This window comes from Syngnathoides biaculeatus, chromosome 17 (assembly GCF_019802595.1).
Source record: "Syngnathoides biaculeatus isolate LvHL_M chromosome 17, ASM1980259v1, whole genome shotgun sequence".
NCBI lineage: Eukaryota > Metazoa > Chordata > Actinopteri > Syngnathiformes > Syngnathidae > Syngnathoides > Syngnathoides biaculeatus.
The window spans coordinates 1,283,003-1,302,377 of NC_084656.1; the positions used below are offsets into that span (position 1 = coordinate 1,283,003).

The 19,375-nt window shown below is 40.8% G+C and overlaps 1 protein-coding gene across 8 annotated transcripts in view; it reads right to left on the reverse strand.

The window, feature by feature from the left end:
* slc12a2 (solute carrier family 12 member 2) overlaps positions 1 to 19,375 on the reverse strand; it is a 149,350-nt gene that overhangs the window by 39,847 nt on the left and 90,128 nt on the right. For 5 of the 8 annotated variants that reach the window (XM_061847504.1, XM_061847497.1, XM_061847503.1 and 2 more), the window contains exons 18-22: positions 13,259 to 13,365; positions 12,985 to 13,064; positions 11,455 to 11,598; positions 6,163 to 6,210; positions 4,726 to 4,848 (exon numbers count right to left, since the gene is read on the reverse strand). In XM_061847504.1, coding sequence (XP_061703488.1) covers positions 4,726 to 4,848; positions 6,163 to 6,210; positions 11,455 to 11,598; positions 12,985 to 13,064; positions 13,259 to 13,365 — 502 coding nt within the window. The other 3 variants (XM_061847501.1, XM_061847500.1, XM_061847499.1) reach the window with 3 other exon arrangements.

Below are 19,375 nucleotides of genomic sequence, written 5' to 3' on the forward strand. Positions count from 1 at the left end.
AGATGGACAAACAGGTCTTTGAGGGTTAGAATGCTAGCTGATAGACAGGTGTTCAAATACTTATTTACAGCTTTACAAATCGTTAAAAACAAAAAAAAAAATCATACGTTGTGATTTCTGGATTTTTCTTTTTAGATCATCTTTCTCACAGTGGACATGCACTTACAATGAAAGTTTCAGACCCCTTAATGATTTCTAAATGGGAGAACTTGCAATATAGCAGGGAGTTCAAATACGTATTTTCTTCCCTGTATCAACTTCTTTCTCATCGAAAGGAGGGAATATTTTGACACACTGTGTAACATCAAAAGATGAAGAACTAATTGAATCAGAATCTCTTCTTTCCTTCGTCTCTCTTTTTCAATCTGAAGTTGTAATTCCAGTTTCTTTAATTCCAAAACATCTGAAGGTTCCTCTTTTACAAAACAACAGCAACAACATTTTTGTCATCAATGTAATGACTCAGAACAAATTTCAAAATTTGGAATTTCCTCAGAGCAGGTTTGGCATCAAGTCGGAAATAACTATCAAGTTGCAAAAGGTCAGAGTTGCGCAAAGCACAGACTGATTCAGGGGTAGGGGACCTAATATAGTGCTCAAGTTTGCTGTCTTCACAGTCTAAGTTGCAAATATGGAAAAATTATCCAAAACTTTTAAAAAGATGTCTCAAATGAATTTGATCCCAGACAAGCCCCCACTTTTTGTTACGTGTGAATTTAGAATAAATCCCCTTGCTCAAACCAGCAAAATATGACAAAGCAGTTGTATTGCGTTTAAGACAATTTAATCACACACACAACAATACAACACAAAACAATAACACAAAATACAAGTTCAAAGGCCGAATAGTCACCAAAGTGGAACGATGTTCCCAAACAGGCAAATGTTCTTTCTAGCGAGTATTCCAGGTGAAAGAATGTTCCAGAAATGTCCAAAAGATGAAAGGCAGAATGCAGTGTGGCGTCCGTGTACTTATGGACTTGTCCAAAGGCAGCAATGGTCATAAGAAGTTCCCATCTACAGTCCTTCTTGTCCTTAAATAGGCACTTCTCGAAACATTCCATCACAAAAGATCCGCTTCTTAACTCAAAGTACAAAAGGAAAATAAAGAGAATAAAAAATAAAAAATATACACACACATAACAGCATAAATAACTTCAATATGCTTTCGTTCTTTTACGGGAGCCACATAAAAGGAGGCAAAGAGCTGCATGCTGCTCGAGAGTTGCAGGTTGGCCACCCCTGCGGCCGAGATGGAACCCATACATCATTGCCATTTGATGAGATTAAACGCATCCAGTGGTTACAAAATAACTCCTTTCCTCCAAGTAGGACTGGAACAATTTAAGGACTGTTCCATTTTGTCCTATCCATGTTTCCAACCTATTCAGCAATATATTAAGATCTCTTTTGTTACTATGATGAGATGAGAACTGCAAAAACCTCACTGAAATCTAGCAAGACTAGAACTGACACCTTTCCCAAGTCAGTATTTGTATGACTGATCATTTCACACATTGATAAGAGCAGTAAAGTCTGTATTGAAATGTGGTTCGAAACCTGATTGTATTTTGTCAAAAGGTCAATTTCTCAACAATATTGGCCATGAAAGGGAGATTTGTGATGGGTCTTTTGCTTGGTAACGTGGAAGAGTCCAACGTTCTATTTTTAGAATTAGCTTCATGGCAACTACTTTAAGCGCTTTAGGAAATTCACCTAAGGTGAGCAATTAAATGTTTTCTGCGCATCGTCTAGCACAGACTTCACAATAGCTTTGAAAATGTCAGATGATCCTGAGTCAAGACAGGTCATTGATGATTTCTGTTGCTTAACTGGTTTTTGGTAACATATCAAATTCTGAGATGATTATGGCGTTTTTGCTGGATGGCTTCAAATGTAACAACATTTAATCATTTTGCTGATTTGTTATTTAACCCGATAGTATTTTCTTCACTAAAAGAAGCAAATTCATGCATTCATATGCCATTTGGCGCTGTGTGAGATTGTCAACTACGGCAAATTTGCCCGAGCATTGTTGAGGTTCTTACTGATGGTTTGTTAAGTGTTACTGTCCAACCCTGATTAACGCTTGATTAAATTTCTTTGACTTAGACTTTGTTTGTAGAGGTCATAGTCAAGTTGGAGTTTAGTTTTTCCCACTTATATTTTCCTTTCCTACTCTTGTATAGAGGGCCTTATCTCTGTAAAGACCTTCATGGTGTTCTAGGTCGTTTCAAACTTAACTTTAATAGGAGTGACAGCATTCAAGACATTTTAGATTTTCAACAGAAGATTATCCAAACTTTCATTACGGTCTCAAAATCACTTTGTGGTACAGCAACGGTCATCAGAAGCCTGGCGATGATACTCGAATCTGCCTTTTTTTTTTTTTTTTTTGGCAGAATCTCTAATTTAAAAAAATGGGCAAAAATGGTCAAAAATAACCATATCCTTCATGTCAACTGAATTTCATCATCCTTAGAGATGAGTGGATATCAGATGTGACCTTGAGTGTGGGTTTCACTCTTAATTTTGCGAGGTCAAATGTGTCCAATATAGGAGAGAGTTCTATGCATTTTTTCCATGTTATTGTAACATGAATCTTAAGGACAAAATAGTTGTATTCACTACAAATACCTGACAGCAGTTATTAAAAATTCTCCATAAACTTTCCATTGTATCGTGGAGTTCTATAAATTATCTAAACAATAACCTTTGGGTCACCTTTAACTAAAATAAACAGCTATTCAAAAGACCTAAAATTGCCCTGAAATTTTTCCTACTCGACACTTGCTCATATAATAAAAAATTCGTAGTGATGCCTCATTTAAAATGGTATTGCATCTATTTTTTTTTAACTATGTTTCATTTCGTAGCAAAAATTGATGTCATTAATCAACAATGATTTATTATCCCATGAACTGATATGAAAAAAAACTAGTTTTTCACAGATTACTAGAAACAATTGTTGAGACAGTCACATTTTACCCTTAACAAGTTTGCAGTTCTACTTTTTTATGCCATATTTCTTTGACAACATTTCTGTCCCTTATCAAAATGACAGGGATAAAAAATACCTGATCGCCATAGTGGTCTAACTTACTGGAAAAGACCCTGGATATACAAATGAGTACTGGTTCCAATAGCTTCTTGATGCTCAACCTGAGGTAAATCCCAGAATAAGCAGTTTAAAAAAAAAAAAACCTACAGTAGTGGTCAGAAATTGGTGAACCGCGTTCCGTGCTTATATTTCAAACGGCACAGCATTACAGGCTTTATGATCATGATCTACCGTACCGACCTACCACAACCGAGTCGCCACCCCTGTCAGCCAATCAAATCAGACCCTGCGGAGCATGTTTTGACAATGCGTGTCATGTGATCTTCTGAAGACAAAAGTGATGTAGATCATGTGTAGATTGTAAAATGTTTTGATGAGTTTTTTTTCTGACAAATTTATTTCAATTGGAGATGGTCATTTTTTTATTTTTTCATCTCTTTTGGCAACATTGCTAGCAGTGGTAACTTCTTAAGAGTGGCACGTCATATCTGCAGTCAAGTCATATGACGAGTCAGCTGCCAATGGAGGACCCCAGCGCTTCAATCGAGAGCTTCAGTGCCCGCTGAAGACAAAAAAACAGATTCCTCCACTTTAACTGAAGATTTACTTGATTTGACAGATACAAAGAATCCTCCTCTCAATCGATAAGAAATTGTCTTTCTCAATTGAGTTGCTTCGCCAGGAGCTCACCGAACTGCGAAAGGTTTTGGAATTTACACAGCAGTGAGGGAGTTAAAATTAGATGATCCTGCATTTTTTTCAACGTGACAATATTGTAACTGGAAGGTTCAGTCCTTTTTGGAAATGCCAGTTCATTGTTTGCGTGGAGTAAGCTGAAATGAAGATTTGGAGCTGATGGATGTCTGATAAAACTGGAGAGTGGGTGGCCGTTGCGCTCAAAAAAATAAAAAAACATGAGCTCTCTCACTCTGGTAAAAACGTCCTGTGTTCATCCACATATTTTTGTTTAAGTGTGCATTTTTCCCTTCCATTTTGAGAGCGAAATTAATAAATTATTTTCTCCAGTGATCACGATCCGACTGTAAACTTTTGAGCTATTTTCATTCAACGTGCATGCCAGTTTTGCGAAAACACCGGGAGATGACTTCTTTGTGCTCAGGTCATCCTGCTTGGAGTTGACTCTTGCTTCTCTCGTTGCAGAGCTGAGCTGGGTGGTGGGAACAATAAAGGCACTCTTCCCCCGTCGCCATTGTGCTTTTTTCCCCCCCCCTTCTCACCCACTTGTTGCACACACTGCAGAGTCCCGTCTCACTTATCCATCGACGTACACACACACTGAGCTTAGTTTCGCAATACGCATAGCAACTGTAACTGTAACTGTGACGCGCACAGGAAAATACCATAGTAAACGCAAGCAACGCGCTTGTAGTAAGGCGCATGCGCGTACAAACAGAACTTTGATATGCTTTCGTGCTTTCACGAGAGACGCACAAAAGGAGTCATAGAACTGCATGCGGCTCGAGAGCCGCGGGTTGACCACCCCTGGATGATATGATTTAATGGATCTTCAAGATATGTTCTCAATCTGGACCTTTTAAAAATGTAGTTGAATAATCCTGGAATACGAAATCATTGACCTTAGAATATTCTTTCAAACATTTTAGTGAATAGGGCCCAATATCCGGTATCTTTTCATGCCTCACCTCCATCATCAAACAGCCACCAGACATCAACTGTGCCCTTCCCTTGTTTCTTCTGGAACTGCTGGCTGGCCTCCAACAGTCTCTGGTCAGACACATTCAGCGGTACAGTCAAGTTCTTCTTATCTATTGAAATGGTTGCCAGACACATGCATGTACATGACACCACATGGAAACAACAACACAAAAAGGTAATTTAGATGACAATAGATTTCACATTATTTTGTTTTTAAGCCCCCAGAAATAAAATAGTGGAAACAACTAAAACACTGATTAACCTGGCAAATTACAAGATTTTAATTGTAAAAACTTTGTTATGCAATGTCCCAGAAATAGCCAATATGCCTCATGAAAAGTTTTGAAAATAAATGTATCTTTGCAGTAAAATTAAACAAAGCAATCTTTGATCATCAATCATCGAGTCATTGGAAACCGATCTTTTAGCAATACAAAGAACAGATACTGCATCAATAGCGAGGACACAACATTCGACAGCAAAAAAAAAAAAAATAAATAAACTATAGAGAAGCTGTGAAGAACTGTAAACACCAAACAGGAGACATATCATCATCCTCAGCACTTTAAGACATCACAGTTGCAGAGAAGAGAAGCAGCAGACTAGAGACATTTGGAAGAAACAAACATTTGCAAACAAAGTTGTTAGGTTTTAGGCACGATAGCACACAGTGGTTGAAGGGGTGATCTTGTGCTTGAAATTCAACAGCAGGAAAGCAAAGTTATTTATCAGCAAGTTTTCTGTCAAGCAGAAACAAAAACAAATTATCGTGGCAGACTGCAAAGAGTAAAACCATATAGAATGATAATTAAATTATGAGTGCCCTAACTTTTGAGTTATGAGTAATGTTTTTTTTTGCTTTTTGACATGAGCAAAAATTGTATTCACAAAGAAGCTTCAGATAAGCCGCTAATTGAGAAGAGGGAGAAAAAAAAAAACGAACATCATTGTCAAGGCTATTTAAGGCTACAGACTTTAAGCACACATTTGTAATCTTAAGCACACAGAGGAAGTAAGGTTTTCCAAAATTTTGAGGTCAACTTTTGGGGTCAATACTATATACATGGATGTGCATTACACATGAGAAATTTCTTTAAATTATCTTATATTTTTACATTATACTGTGCTGATTGTCTTTTAATAAAGTGAAAAAAGTGGGTTTGGGGGAGCTTGAACAGATTAATGGAATTTAAATTAATTTCTTCACATAAAAGTAATTTGATATATCGGTGAATTAAGCTGTGATCTTGATCATGTAATAAATTAAACTTAAGTCAAGGTAGCATTGTAGTAGGCTAATGGTTATCTTAAGAAGGTATTGGAATTTATTTTGTTTAGTAAAAAGAAAGGAAAAAGAGATGAAAAATAAAGCAATATGCTGTGAATGAAAGCCATAAGGCCACTCATTTAAGTGGATATCCTGCCTTTTTTCAACAGGGGCTGGGATGTAGCTTTGCCATCATCTTCATCATCTGAGAAATGTAAGACAAAAGGAGAAAAAAAACTTATTTGTAAAGTTGATTTGCTTGGCATTAACTTGTTGTGACTTCCAGTTTGTATCAAAAACTGCAATAAACAATACAACAAAAAATATTAAACATTTAGATGCATGGAAAAATATGACATGCTTCTTTCGGTTCCCAGGTTATATGCAGGACAAAATAAAATCAACGCAAAGAACTTTGTCCTTAAAAGACCTCAAAATTAGGTAAACACAACCTCGGAGAAGACCTACTCGAGAGAGGCCACTTTGGGGTGTCCACTGAAGTGGAGGTTGAAGTATGTTCGTATCTTTCAATACAGCTTACAAAGAGACACCATAACATTAGTCAGCTAGTGCTCTCACTAATAATTCAAACCAAGAATGCCGGGATTCTGTCCAATCATATTCTAGAGCTTCTGTAAACATTGATATTTGATTAAATGTTGACAACAACATGAGCAAGGGAGGCAATGTGCCACTTTAAGATGCGATCTTACAGGTCAGAGGGTTGTATTTTATCAGGCAAGGAATCAGGTATAACGTGCAACATTCATGGTCATTATAAGCTATGGCACCCATCTCCAGTTAGTGGCCTGTGGGCCAGAGACCAAAGTGTCTGGTTGGTGCCCAGTGATGCTATAAACTTTCATAAGGTGAATAAAGTATGTTTGGCTAATGTGGACCTCATGCCATACCATACACTTGACGGGTGTTGTCCTTTGGCACGTGTACCCAGTAGGGCACGTTCTTCTTCTCCATGATTTAGCAACCAATCAGAGTGCTGTGGAAGGTGTCTTGGAGCCACTAATGTTGGGATAACATGCACAGAATATGTGCGCGCCCTTCCTTGATACTGGCAACAACCATTTATCCACTGCCATAGAAAAGTGAAATATTACCTGTAAATAATATTACTAATAAACCAAGAATAATATGGCTTTTGCGAAGAAGCGCAAGGAGGATATGGAAAACAGTTCAAGTGTGAGTGGGCAGAACAGTTTTGTTTTATATTACTGGCAACACTGAAATATAAAATCGACATGCTGAGTGATTAATTTATATTGGGCAAAAATGTGAAGAAATACATTCAGCTACATCTTACAGCTAATCCATTTTTTAAAACACTACACTTGTTTCCAGGTTCTTTGGCATTGTATACCTGTACAGCACACGGGGCACAGACATACATCGTCGCAGAGAAAGCAAGAGAGAGACTGTAAATACTAGGCTAGCTAGCCTGAACGCGCCTTAATGTGGTTGCGATGGATGTATTGGCCACACCTGAATAAAGCAACAAGATGGATGATAGGCTGACGTCTCTCTCTCTTTTTTTTCTTCAGGATGGCTTCGAGGAAATTCTGGTCCACTGTCTGGCGTCTCTGGAGGGGGAAGCAGTGCACCGTCAACACTGTGTATAGTGGGGTCGGGGCGCTGCTGACCTCAATTCGGGATGTTGTGAGTCGGTGAGGAGAAGACCTCTCAATTCCACCAACATACTTTCCCAGGAGGAAGCTGAGTCTGGGTGCTCTGAGGCGGGTTCTTCTTTCTCTGAGGTTGAGGTCCCCAAGGTGGTTAAAAAGCTCCTTGGTGGCAGTGCCCCAGGGGTGAATGAGATTCGCCTGGAGTTCCTAAAGGCTCTGGATGTTGTGGGGCTGTCCTGGTTGACACGCCTCTGCAACATTGCATGGACATCGGGGACAGTGCCTCTAGATTGGCAGACTGGTGTGGTGTTCCCCCTTCGGAAGAAGGGTGACCGGAGGGTGTGTTCCAACTATAGAGGGATCACACTCCTCAGCCTCCCAGGTAAGTCTACTCAGGGGTACTGGAGAGGAGGGTCCATCGGGAAGTCGAGTCTCTGATTCAGGAGGAGCAATATGGTTTTCGTGCTGGCTGTGGAACAGTGGACCAGCTCTACACCCTCGGGAGGATGCTCGAGGGTGCATGGGAGTTCGCCCAACAAGTTTACATGTGTTTTGTGGACTGGGAGAAGGCATTCGACCGTGTCCCTACGGGACTCCTGTGGGGGGCTCTTCGGGAGTATGGGGTACCGAACCCCTTAATACGAGCTGTTCGGTCCCTGTCTGGCCTCTGTCAGAGTTTGCTCCGCATTGCCGGCAATAAGTCGGACTCATTTCCGGTGAGAGTTGGACTCCGCCAAGGATACCCTTTGTCACAGGTCCGGTTTTGTTCATAACTTTTATGGACAGAATTTCTAGGTGCAGCCGAGGCGTAGTGGGTGTCCGGTTTGGTGGCCTCAGCATCACATCTTTGCTCTTTGCAGATGATGTGGTTGTTTTGGCTTCATCAAGCCATGATCTCCAGCTCTCACTGAAAGGATTCGCAGCCGAGTGTGAAGCGGCTAGGGTGAGAATCAGCACCTCCAAATCCGAAACTGTGGTCCTCAGTCGGAAAAAGGTGGCGTGCCCTCTCCAGGTCGGAGATGAGATCCTGCCCCAAGTGTCGGAGTTCAAGTAACTTGGGGTCTTGTTCACAAGTGAGGGGAGAATGGAGCTGGAGACTGACAGACGGATCAGTGCAGCGCCTGCAGGGATGCGGACTTTGTATCGGTCTGTGTGGTAAAGAGGGACCTAAGTCGAAAGGCGAATCTCTCAATTTACCAGTTGATCTACGTTCCTACCATCACCTATGGGCATGAGCTGTGGGTCGTGACCGAAAGAAGAAGATCCCGAATACAAGCGGCCGAAATGAGTTTCTTTCGTAGGGTGTCCGGGTTCTCCCTTCGAGATAGGGTAAGAAGCTCGGTCATCCGGGAGGGGCTCAGTGTCGAGCCACTACTACTCCTTACCTCCTGCTTACCAGTACATTGACTGCCATGTTTGCCACTGTGCCACAGGAGTGCACAAGAACAAGAACATCTAATCATCAGAACTGTTAGAACCAGGAGCACCAGTTGTCTGTTAAAAAATGATTACAAACTTCACTACACATGTACTCAGCAATCTTCCACGCACATGGAGTCACACACATGAACAAACAAGTAGATTTTGTTTCCAACTATGTTTTGCTCCCCCGTCTCCTTTTTGTAACATCCATGATAATAAGGGGCATTTGAAACCAAATAAATGGAGGTACAGGGGAGAGGATAATGAGAGAGTGCAGTGGTGAATTGTACGAGACAATTCCTCTTCTCTCTCCTCGCAAGCTGTCAAACTTGAACTGGTGTCTTTGCTTCCTTTTTTGTCCTGTTAAGTGAATGTGTAACTGGTAAAGCTGACAATTTGTTACGTTTTGGACCGCCCTAGGGAAATAAAAAAAAGGATTCATGGAGACGAGGGCAGAATGATGGTGAGAGAGACATCCCATGTTCTTCTTGCGAGCAAACGTTCCTCTGGTCAAGGAGGGGATGCCACAACGGCAAAACGGAAGTGTCATGGGCTTAAATTGCTTATATGGGACAATTACCACTAACATGTTTTATTAAGGAATCAACGCATAGGTTTTTAAAGGTGTTTCGACACTATAACACAATCCCACTGCACCAGTCATCGGTAGCATTCCCTTGCTCATTTCCCACATCCTGTCTTGTCCTTTTCTATCCTCTCATCATGTCCTATTTGACTATTGTAGCATTTCTTTTTGTCATATAAAGTGCCATGAAAAAGTATTTCCCACCACCTGATTTCATCCAGGAGGTCAAAAAGAACCTCCAAGAACATCGAAAGACCTGCAGGCCTTGGTTAAGGTGACCGTTCATGACTCTACTATAAGAAAGATACTTGGCATCTATGGGAGAGTTTCCAGGCGAAAACCCCTTGCTGAAAGATACGATGACAGCATCTGATAATTCAACCCCATTCGTCATAGAGCTGGTCAGTGATTGGGAAAAAAATGGGTATTGTGACAAAGTTTAGAGAAAGTGCAATCTGCAAAGGGATGACGTGATTTGACTTTTCACAGTATTTTGCACCAGGACCTGGCATTTATGGTGGATATTACAGAACACCTGAATAACTTGAACAAACAGCTACTTGGGCGCAGTATGCAGTATTATGCTTTTGTTTTACTTGTTTAGGGAACAGGATTGCCATTTTTATATATATTTCTGCCTGAGAAGTGACACCCTGATATGGTTCTGTGATATACTTCTGTAAATAACTGAGGCATTGTGTGTTTGTGTTATTTTTCCTCAGAGTTAAAATAAAAAAACTTTAAATGTTTTATCATTAATCCTGATGTTGGGCTTGTACTATATGGGACTGTATTAATACAAAGAAAACAACCATGAAGTTTTTCTTTTTGAGTTCTTAAGTATATAACTTGGTATATATAGGCCATGGTTTACCGGTCCAGCCCTCTTGGTAATAGATTTTCCTCCATGTGGCCCCTGAGCTCGAATGAGTTTAACACCCCTGCTCGGGCCTCTGGACGTGTCCAAACCATTGAGTCTCCTCTCTTTAACTTTGCCTCCAAAACATCTAACTTTGGTTGTCCCTCTAATGATCTTATTTCCAATCCTAGCCAACCTCCTCTCTCCTAGAGAGAACCTCAACATCTTAATTTTTGAGACCTCCAGCTCTGCTTCCTGTTGTCTCTGGAGTGCCACTATCTCTAAATCCATACATTATGGCTGGCCTCACCACTGTTTTATAATCTTTGCCCTACATCCTAGTACAGACTCTTCTGTCACATAACACACAGGATACCTTCCGCCAGCTGTTCCGACCTGCTTGGATCAATTACTTTACTTACTTACCACACTCACCTTTGCCCTGGATTGCTGACCCAAAGTATTTGAAGTCGTCCACCTCGGCCATCGCTTCTCCCTGTAGGATATTTCCCCTCCACCTCTTCTCCCTGTAGCATTACCATTCTCTCTCCACCCATTCTCCCTGTAGCATCACCATTCCCCCTCCACCCCTCTCAAAGCTAATCTTCATGCCTCATCTTTCCAGTGCATGCCTCCATCTTTCTAGTATTTTCTCCACCAACTCCCTGCTTTCGCTGCAGATCACAATGTCCTCTGCAAGATGTATAAGATGTCTAAAGATGAAGAATAGCATTTTAAATCACTACCTTTACACAATAGCTGCTGTCAGTGTTCATTTTTTTTATTTTAAGACTTTGAGACCAGTCTCACATACATTGATGGAATTCAAAACCATTTCCATCAATTGCCCATAAACTAAAGACATCAAAAACATCTGGCAATGTGAAGTGGAACAAGTGCTTCAGATGAGGTACGAACAAGTGTGATTACTTTCCCATGAGTTACCTTTCTGTATAGCTGGACTGTTTTGAAGACTTGCAGCTTTGGAAGATAGCTTGGATGAATCCCCATCAGAGTCTTTGCTGGGGTCAATAGACACAATCACATCTTTCATCCCAGAGGCCTTCTCTTGGGAGGATAGCAAATCATCTGTTAAAAATAAAATCATCTGTTAATAGACAACCTAATTTAAAAGACTTTAGACCAATTTTATTGACCTGATTGGCATCGGCCGATAATTGGCATCATACGCTGATTGTCTTTAATGTCATAATTCCCCAATCCGATCAATGCTCCGCAAAAGACCTTTATTCTGCATGCCATCGTGCAGAGTATATCTGAATCCAAACGATAGTTTATTTTAATAAAGTAGTTTACATTTTTTACATGTCTTTTGACATAGTGCTGTAAATATCTTGCAGTCAAGAAAGTTATTTAAAAAAAATCATGTTAGCAGCATGGGACAGACAACAGGTCCAAGACAGACAACACGTAATCTCCAGATCAAACAAGACAAATTTGCTCTTTCGTGATTGAACTACGTCAGACTACACCAATAAAATATTCTACTCCCATACTACTGCATCCCGTTTTTTTACAATCATTGGCTTTTATCTTGTCAACTCAAATGCCACCGGATACACTTGACACCGTGGCGACAACAACAAGGGTGGATCCTGCCTTCTATTATGACGACAAAATGGGGGAAAAGATGTATCGGTACTCATTGGTGCTCAGGAGATGTTAATTCAAGGCTTGCTTGAGGTATGTTCACGTACTTTTAATACGATGTGGCTTGCAAGCATGCAACAAAACATTATATAGCCTTGCAACCTAGTGCAGTTGTTTGTAAACATGCTGCCATTCTGTCGACTCATGCTGTAAAGTTTTGGTGTGGATGAAATAATTTAATTACAAAAAAGTAATTAAATTACAGTAAAGTAGCACCCGTTATTTCTGTCTAGTTGTAATGTTGATTTGACCTTACTGATAAGAATACCCGATCTGACCAGAGCAGTGATTTCTCACCTTTATGCAGCTGAGGCACACATTTTATACAATGAAAAATCTTATGGCACACCAACAAACAACATGTCACGAAAAATAGTAGTAGTAATTACTGTATGTACTTACTCCCACCTAATAGAAGAACATGAATTTGTCTGTCACTATGCCTCACTGGCATAAATAAATGAACGAAGAGATATTATTTTTATATATTTTGAGTGTATGAGTACGTACATGAGTATATCCAGTAAACAGTTCATTTAAATAGACACATTGCTACATCTTACGATCTCATCAGTGATCGCTTAGTGTTTTTTTTTTTAAATTAGTGATTGCTTATTGTTTTTTTCTCACTGATTGTCCCCAGAAATCCAATTCATCTAAAGTCTAAAATTTAATTGAATCCACCAGGACACCTGAAAGTATATTGGGAACACAGCAATAGAATATGTACAGTATACACGCAAGGTAAATTAGAATAGTGAAGTATAGGATCGTGAAGAAAAACAGTTTTCGACAATCTCATACCTTGTCCATGGATATGCGACACATCCAGTCCCTCTTTTAATCGTAAAATAGCAGCACCATATTGAAAGTCGAAGGCATCACTAAGAAAGGAATTAAAAAAAGAAAGTAGTGAACTGAATAGCTGATCTTGAAAAAATTACGAGAATCAAATCTGACAAGTTTTGTTCCAATAGTTTAAAGGTTTAAAAACTAATAGTGAACGATACATCAGATAATATAGAAATCTTAGGTGAGGGATTATTATTATGTGATGAGTAAAATGGCTAAGACTTACTGTATCATACTAATGTATGTCTCCACAGTCATCATGTCACCATCCCTCCAATCATTTTTGAACCCAAGCACAAGGGTGTTAGGCTTTAGACGGCCCAAGCCTGCAGCCTTAAGGAGGATGAAAAATCTGGTTTAAAATCAAGCAAAGTCACAGCTGCTATTTGGATAGACATTTCAGTACTGGAGTATTCAACTCATTGTAACAAGCCACAATTACATTGAAGTTTGGATGTCGTGTAAAACAAATATTATTTTTAACCACATTCAACTGAATGCAATACATAGAATATTCATCATTTTTTTGTTTGTCATAATATTTAAAAGATAAATACAAGTAAACATGGCTTCACAAAGTCATAACGACCATCTGACAAAATCCAGAATGACAATGTGGCCTGTGAAAAACTGTTTGTCACGCCTAGTGAAAGGCTATCAGATAGAATAATTGTTTTTCATGCCTGAAATTTCTTCAGCTGAGATTAACATGTCCTTGATATTTTACCATTTCCATCTAATGGGCAGTCAAAGTGCGCCTTAGTAACAGTACTGCTTAAGATTCTCACAGCAAGTAAAAAATAATGAACTGAATGTCCTCATTCACAACAGCGTTACACTCCGCTGCATAGAATATCCCATCTTGGGGAAGCTAACAGAGTCACAACTGGCAAAAGCAGAAACGTAATAATGAGTTCACAAAAACTGACCCCTGTAATCCTAGTACTGGGCCTGGAAAATCTGTCTTTAAAGGTTTTAAACAGAATCAGGTAAGTCTACTCAGGGGTACTGGAGAGGAGGGTCCATCGGGAAGTCGAGTCTCTGATTCAGGAGGAGCAATATGGTTTTCGTCCTGGCTGTGGAACAGTGGACCAGCTCTACACCCTCGGGAAGATGCTCGAGGGTGCATGGGAGTTCGCCCAACAAGTTTACATGTGTTTTGTGGACTGGGAGAAGGCATTCGACCGTGTCCCTACGGGACTCTTGTGGGGGGCTCTTCGGGAGTATGGGGTACCGAACCCCTTAATACGAGCTGTATCAGTGAAAAAGGGCAGCCTTCGTGGAAAGGGTGAGCAACCTCACTGGAAACAAATCCTACTACTTTTTCTTTCGACTTGTCCCGTTAGGGGTCGCCACCTACTTACTACCAAAATTCTTAACCAAACGACAATGCCTGGATTGTAATCACGTGACCAACGTATTGGCGCGCGCGGCCCCAATACAGGACTAGTCATGCACGTGGCAAAAACTGTTGTGCGTAGAATGCCACAGAGATCATCTCTCGTAATTGGTCCATTTTAGTCACATGCTGTGATAAAGTACTCAGCGTTCCTCCTAGTTCTACATACTACCTATTCCGCTGCCTTCTCCATTGATTTTGCATCATAATTAAATGTGTCATTTGGTCATATAGGGCGATTTGTTCTAGCAGACACTATTGCACTGTCACAATTGTTTTTGTTCTTGTAAAGTAAAAGTAAAGTAAAAATGGCTATTGGAAATGGGCAAAAAATGCAAAAGGCTCATCTCCACCTGTACCCGATGCCCGCTTGAAGCTGTGCCACATATATAACATCTTCCTCTTCAAGCATTCTCATTCTGGAAAAGAATTGACTAAAATCTGTTTCACTTTATTTTTCACTATTACCAACTACTACAGGCTAATCCTAAATGCATTCCCAAGAAAAACACAAAGTACAATATTTTTCTCTTTTTTGGCAATTTTAGAATTTTAAGTTAGTTCATTCTGTGTTGTGATCAGAATCAGCTTTAATGGCTGAGTGTGTAAAAACACACAAGGACCTTTTCACCAACAGCCGATGCTGCCCTGGTACGACATAATCCGTAACATTGCTCTGTTGCTTAATACATTTAACATTAACATCTGAAAACTAAATAGATAATTGCAGGCACATTTCCTAAATAATGCAAGATGTACTAACTAGAGGATAATCTCGGCAACGTTACAAGTGGGTCGCTGTTCTGCTGGGACCACATCTAGGGTCACAAACCCCAGCAGCTCAATGCTAAAATACGAAAGACCAGTACAACAAATAAGACACTGGCTGCGCTGATGAGCAAAAGTGTTGCCTAAACATGACAGTAGCAATAGAGGATGTCTGCTCCAGGGGCGAGTACAGTAGCCAGTTATAGTACTCAACTACGAGTAGTGCTACTTAACAATAATCTGACTCAAGTTAAAGTAAAAAGCAGTCTTTTCCCAAAAAAATACTTCAGTAAAATGTACACAATGAAATACTTACTCAAGTACTAAGTAAATAGTATCTACTGAGTTTTTAAACTGTAGCACAAAGATCGATAAAATAAAAACAATAAAATAGGAATGTTCAAATTCTAATATTGTTGTGTGTGAATGTATGTGTGCATGTATACACAGGCAAAACTACAACGTCTACAATTTACTGCAAAGTGTTTCCTCAAGTAATAAGTAGGCTGAAATATCCATGTTTGGGTAGACAGTGCCATACAAATACAACAATACATGAAAGCGGTTGTTTTTGTTCATCTGAACGTAAACAAGAAGTGTGCCCTTGCCTTCACTGTAACGACGACCTTCCCAAACTGGTGGCCATGCATTCACGACGATCAACTGGGCAGGCTTACAATCGTGTTAAAAAAAATAGCAGTCCAATGTGACAAACCACATTGGATTGCTATTTTTTGCTGCTATTATTTTTAACACTACTCTATCTAGTGTTTATACCTGTCAGGGAAGACCAATAGAAGACACATGAGATTGTGGATTTCTTGTTGTCTGGTTGATGAACTACACTTAAACGTCACTACCGCTTAAACAGCGCCCAAAGGGAAGATCAAATTTGTAGTCTCATGCATGAAATAGTTAATAAATGAGGAATAATTGATAAACAAAGCAAGCGGCATTTAGATCAATCTAATATAGTAAAAGTACCGTAACTTTATAACTGCAGAAGCAGCGAAGAGTTTTTTCTGGAATTGTCAAGTCCACATAACCAAAGCACATCCTGAGCACACACACGGAACCTCAGGCTGATGCACTTGCACTTTAATAAGCTGAAGAGTAGTATTCAGAAATTCATCTGTGTGCGCAATGGATGATGTGTGGAGTGGATCGAGCCACCAGCATTCAATGAGAATGCAACAGTCTATGACAACAGCGATGTCGGACCCCAGGAAAAACTCATTGGATCTATACAATTCACACACATGGCCAATTTTTAATTCAAACAGTGAACTTTGCCAAAAGGCCACTAATTTGGATGTATGAACACTCCCCTGTAATGGTTTACAGCTGAGTGTGAAATGGCTTGGAGGAAAATCTACACCTCCAAATTTGAGGTCATGATCCAGAATCAGAAAAGGGTGGAGCGCCCTGGTCAAGGATGAGGTACTGCCCAAGTGGAGGAGTTCAAGTATCTTGGGATCTTGTTCACGAGTGATGGAAGACTGAACCGGGGAGATCGACAGGCAGATTAGTGTAGTGTCTGCAGTGATGCGGACTTTGTATTGGTCTATCCTGGTGAAGAAAGAGCTGAGTCAAAACGCAAAGGTCTGTTTTTACTGGTCGATCTATGTTCCTACCCTGAACAATGGTCACGAGTAACAGGTTGTGGAACGAACGATCAAGATTGTGGATACAAGTGGCAAAAAATAGTTTCCTCCGCAGGGTGTCAGGGCCCCCGAGAAATAGGGTTGAGAAGCTTGGTTATCAGGGAAGGCCTCAGAGTCAAGCCAGTGCTCCTGCGTTTTGAAAAGAGCCAGAAGAGGTGGCTCGGGCATCTGGTTAGGTTGCTGAAGGACTCTTCCCCTGGTGAGGTTTTCCGAGCAAGTGCCACCTGGTGGAAGGCCCAGGGACGACCCAGGACACATTTGAGAGACTATGACTCCCAGCTGGTTGGTACGGTGGCGCAGCTGTAAAGCATTGCCCTCACAGTTCTGAAGACTTCTTCTTCTTTTCCTTTCGGCTTGTCCCGTTAGGGGTCCCCACTGCGTGTCATCTTTTGCCATCTTAGCCTATCTTCTGGATCTTCCTCTTTAACCCCAACTGCCCTCATATCTTCCCTCACCCCATCCATAAACCTTCTCTTTGGTCTTCCTCTCGTTCTTTTGCCTGGCAGCTCCGTCCTCAGTACCACCAATATACTCACTCTCTCGCCTCTGAACATGTCCAAACCATCGAAGTCTGCTCTCTCGAATCTTGTCTCCAAAACATCCAACTTTGGCTGTCCCTCTAATGAGCTCATTTCTAATCCTATCCAACCTGCTCACTCCGAGCGAGAACCTCAACATCTTCATTTCTGCTCCCTCCAGTTCTGCTTCCTGTTGTTTCTTCAGTGCCACCGTCTCTAATCCGTATATCATGGCCGGCCTCACCACTGTTTTGTAAACTTTGCCCTTCATCCTGGCGGATACTCTTCTGTCACATAACACACCAGACACCTTTCGCCACCTGTTTCAACCTGCTTGGACCCGTTTCTTCACTTCCTTACCACACTCACCATTGTTCTGGATTGTTGACCCTAAATATTTGAAGTCCTCCACCCTCGCTATCTCTTCTCCCTGTAGCCTCACTCTTCCCCCTCCACCTTTCTCATTCACGCACATATATTCTGTTTTACTCCAGCTAATCTTCATTCCTCTCCTTTGCAGTGCATGTCTCCATCTTTCTAATTGTTCCTCTGCATGCTCCCTGCTTTCACTGCATATCACAATATCATCTGCAAACATCATAGTCCAAGGGGATTCCAGTCTAACCTCATCTGTCAGCCTATCCATTACCACTGCAAACAGGAAGGGGCTCAGAGCTGACCCCTGATGCAGTCCCACCTCCACCTTATATTCTTCTGTCACACCTAAGGCACACCTCACCATTGTTCTGCTGCCATCATACATCTACTATTTTAACATACTTCTCTGCCACACCAGACTTACGCATGCAGTACCACAGTTCCTCTCTTGATACTCTGTCATAGGCTTTCTCTAGATCCACAAAGACACAATGGAGCTCCTTCCAACCTTCTCTGTACTTTTCCACTAGCATCCTCAAGGCAAATAATGCATCTGTGGTAGTCTTTCTAGGCATGAAACCATACTGTTGCTCGCAGGTACTTACTTCTGTCCTGAGTCTAGCCTCCACTACTCTTTCCCATAACTTCATTGTGTGGCTCATCAACTTTATTCCTCTATAGTTCCCACAGCTCTGAACATCCCTTTTGTTCTTAAAAATGGGAACTAGAACACTTTTCCTCCATTCTTCAGGCATCTTTTCGCCCGCTAGTATTCTGTTGAATAAGTTGTTCAAAAACTCCACAGCTATCTCTCCAAATTGCTTCCATACCTCTACCGGTATGTCATCCTTTGTAGTGCCTTTCTGACTTCTCCCTTAGTAATCATTGCCACTTCCTGGTCCTTCACACTTGCCTCTTCAACTCTCCCTTCTCTCTCATTTTCTTTATTCATCAACATCTCAGAGTATTCTTTCCATCTATTTAGAACACTACAAGCACCAGTCAACACATTTCCATCTCTATCCTTAATCACCCTTACCTGCTGCACTCCTTTACAGTCAGTAATCTCCTTCAGATTACATCGTCTGCACAAAATATAATCCACCTGCGTGCTTCTTCCTCCGCTCTTGTAGGTCACTATATGTTCCTCCCTCTTCTGGAAATAAGTTTTCACTACAGCCATCTCCATCCTTTTTGCGAAGTCCACCACCATCTGTCCCTCAAAGTTCCTTTCCTGGATGCCGTACTTACCCATTACTTCTTCATCGCCCCTGTTTCCTTTACCAATATGTCCATTACAATCTGCATCAATCACAACTCTCTCGCTGTCTGGGATGCTCAGAACTACTTCATCTAGTTCCTTCCAGAATTTTTCTTTCAACTCTAGGTCACATCCTACCTGTGGGGCATAGCCGATAACCACATTATACATAACACCCTCAATTTCAAATTTTAGTCTCATCACTCGATCTGATACTCTTTTCACCTCCAAGACATTCTTAGCCAGCTCTTCCTTTAAAATAACCCCTACTCCATTTCTCTTCCCATCTACTCCGTGGTAGAATAATTTAAACCCCGCTCCTAAACTTCTAGCCTTACTACCTTTCCACCTCCTC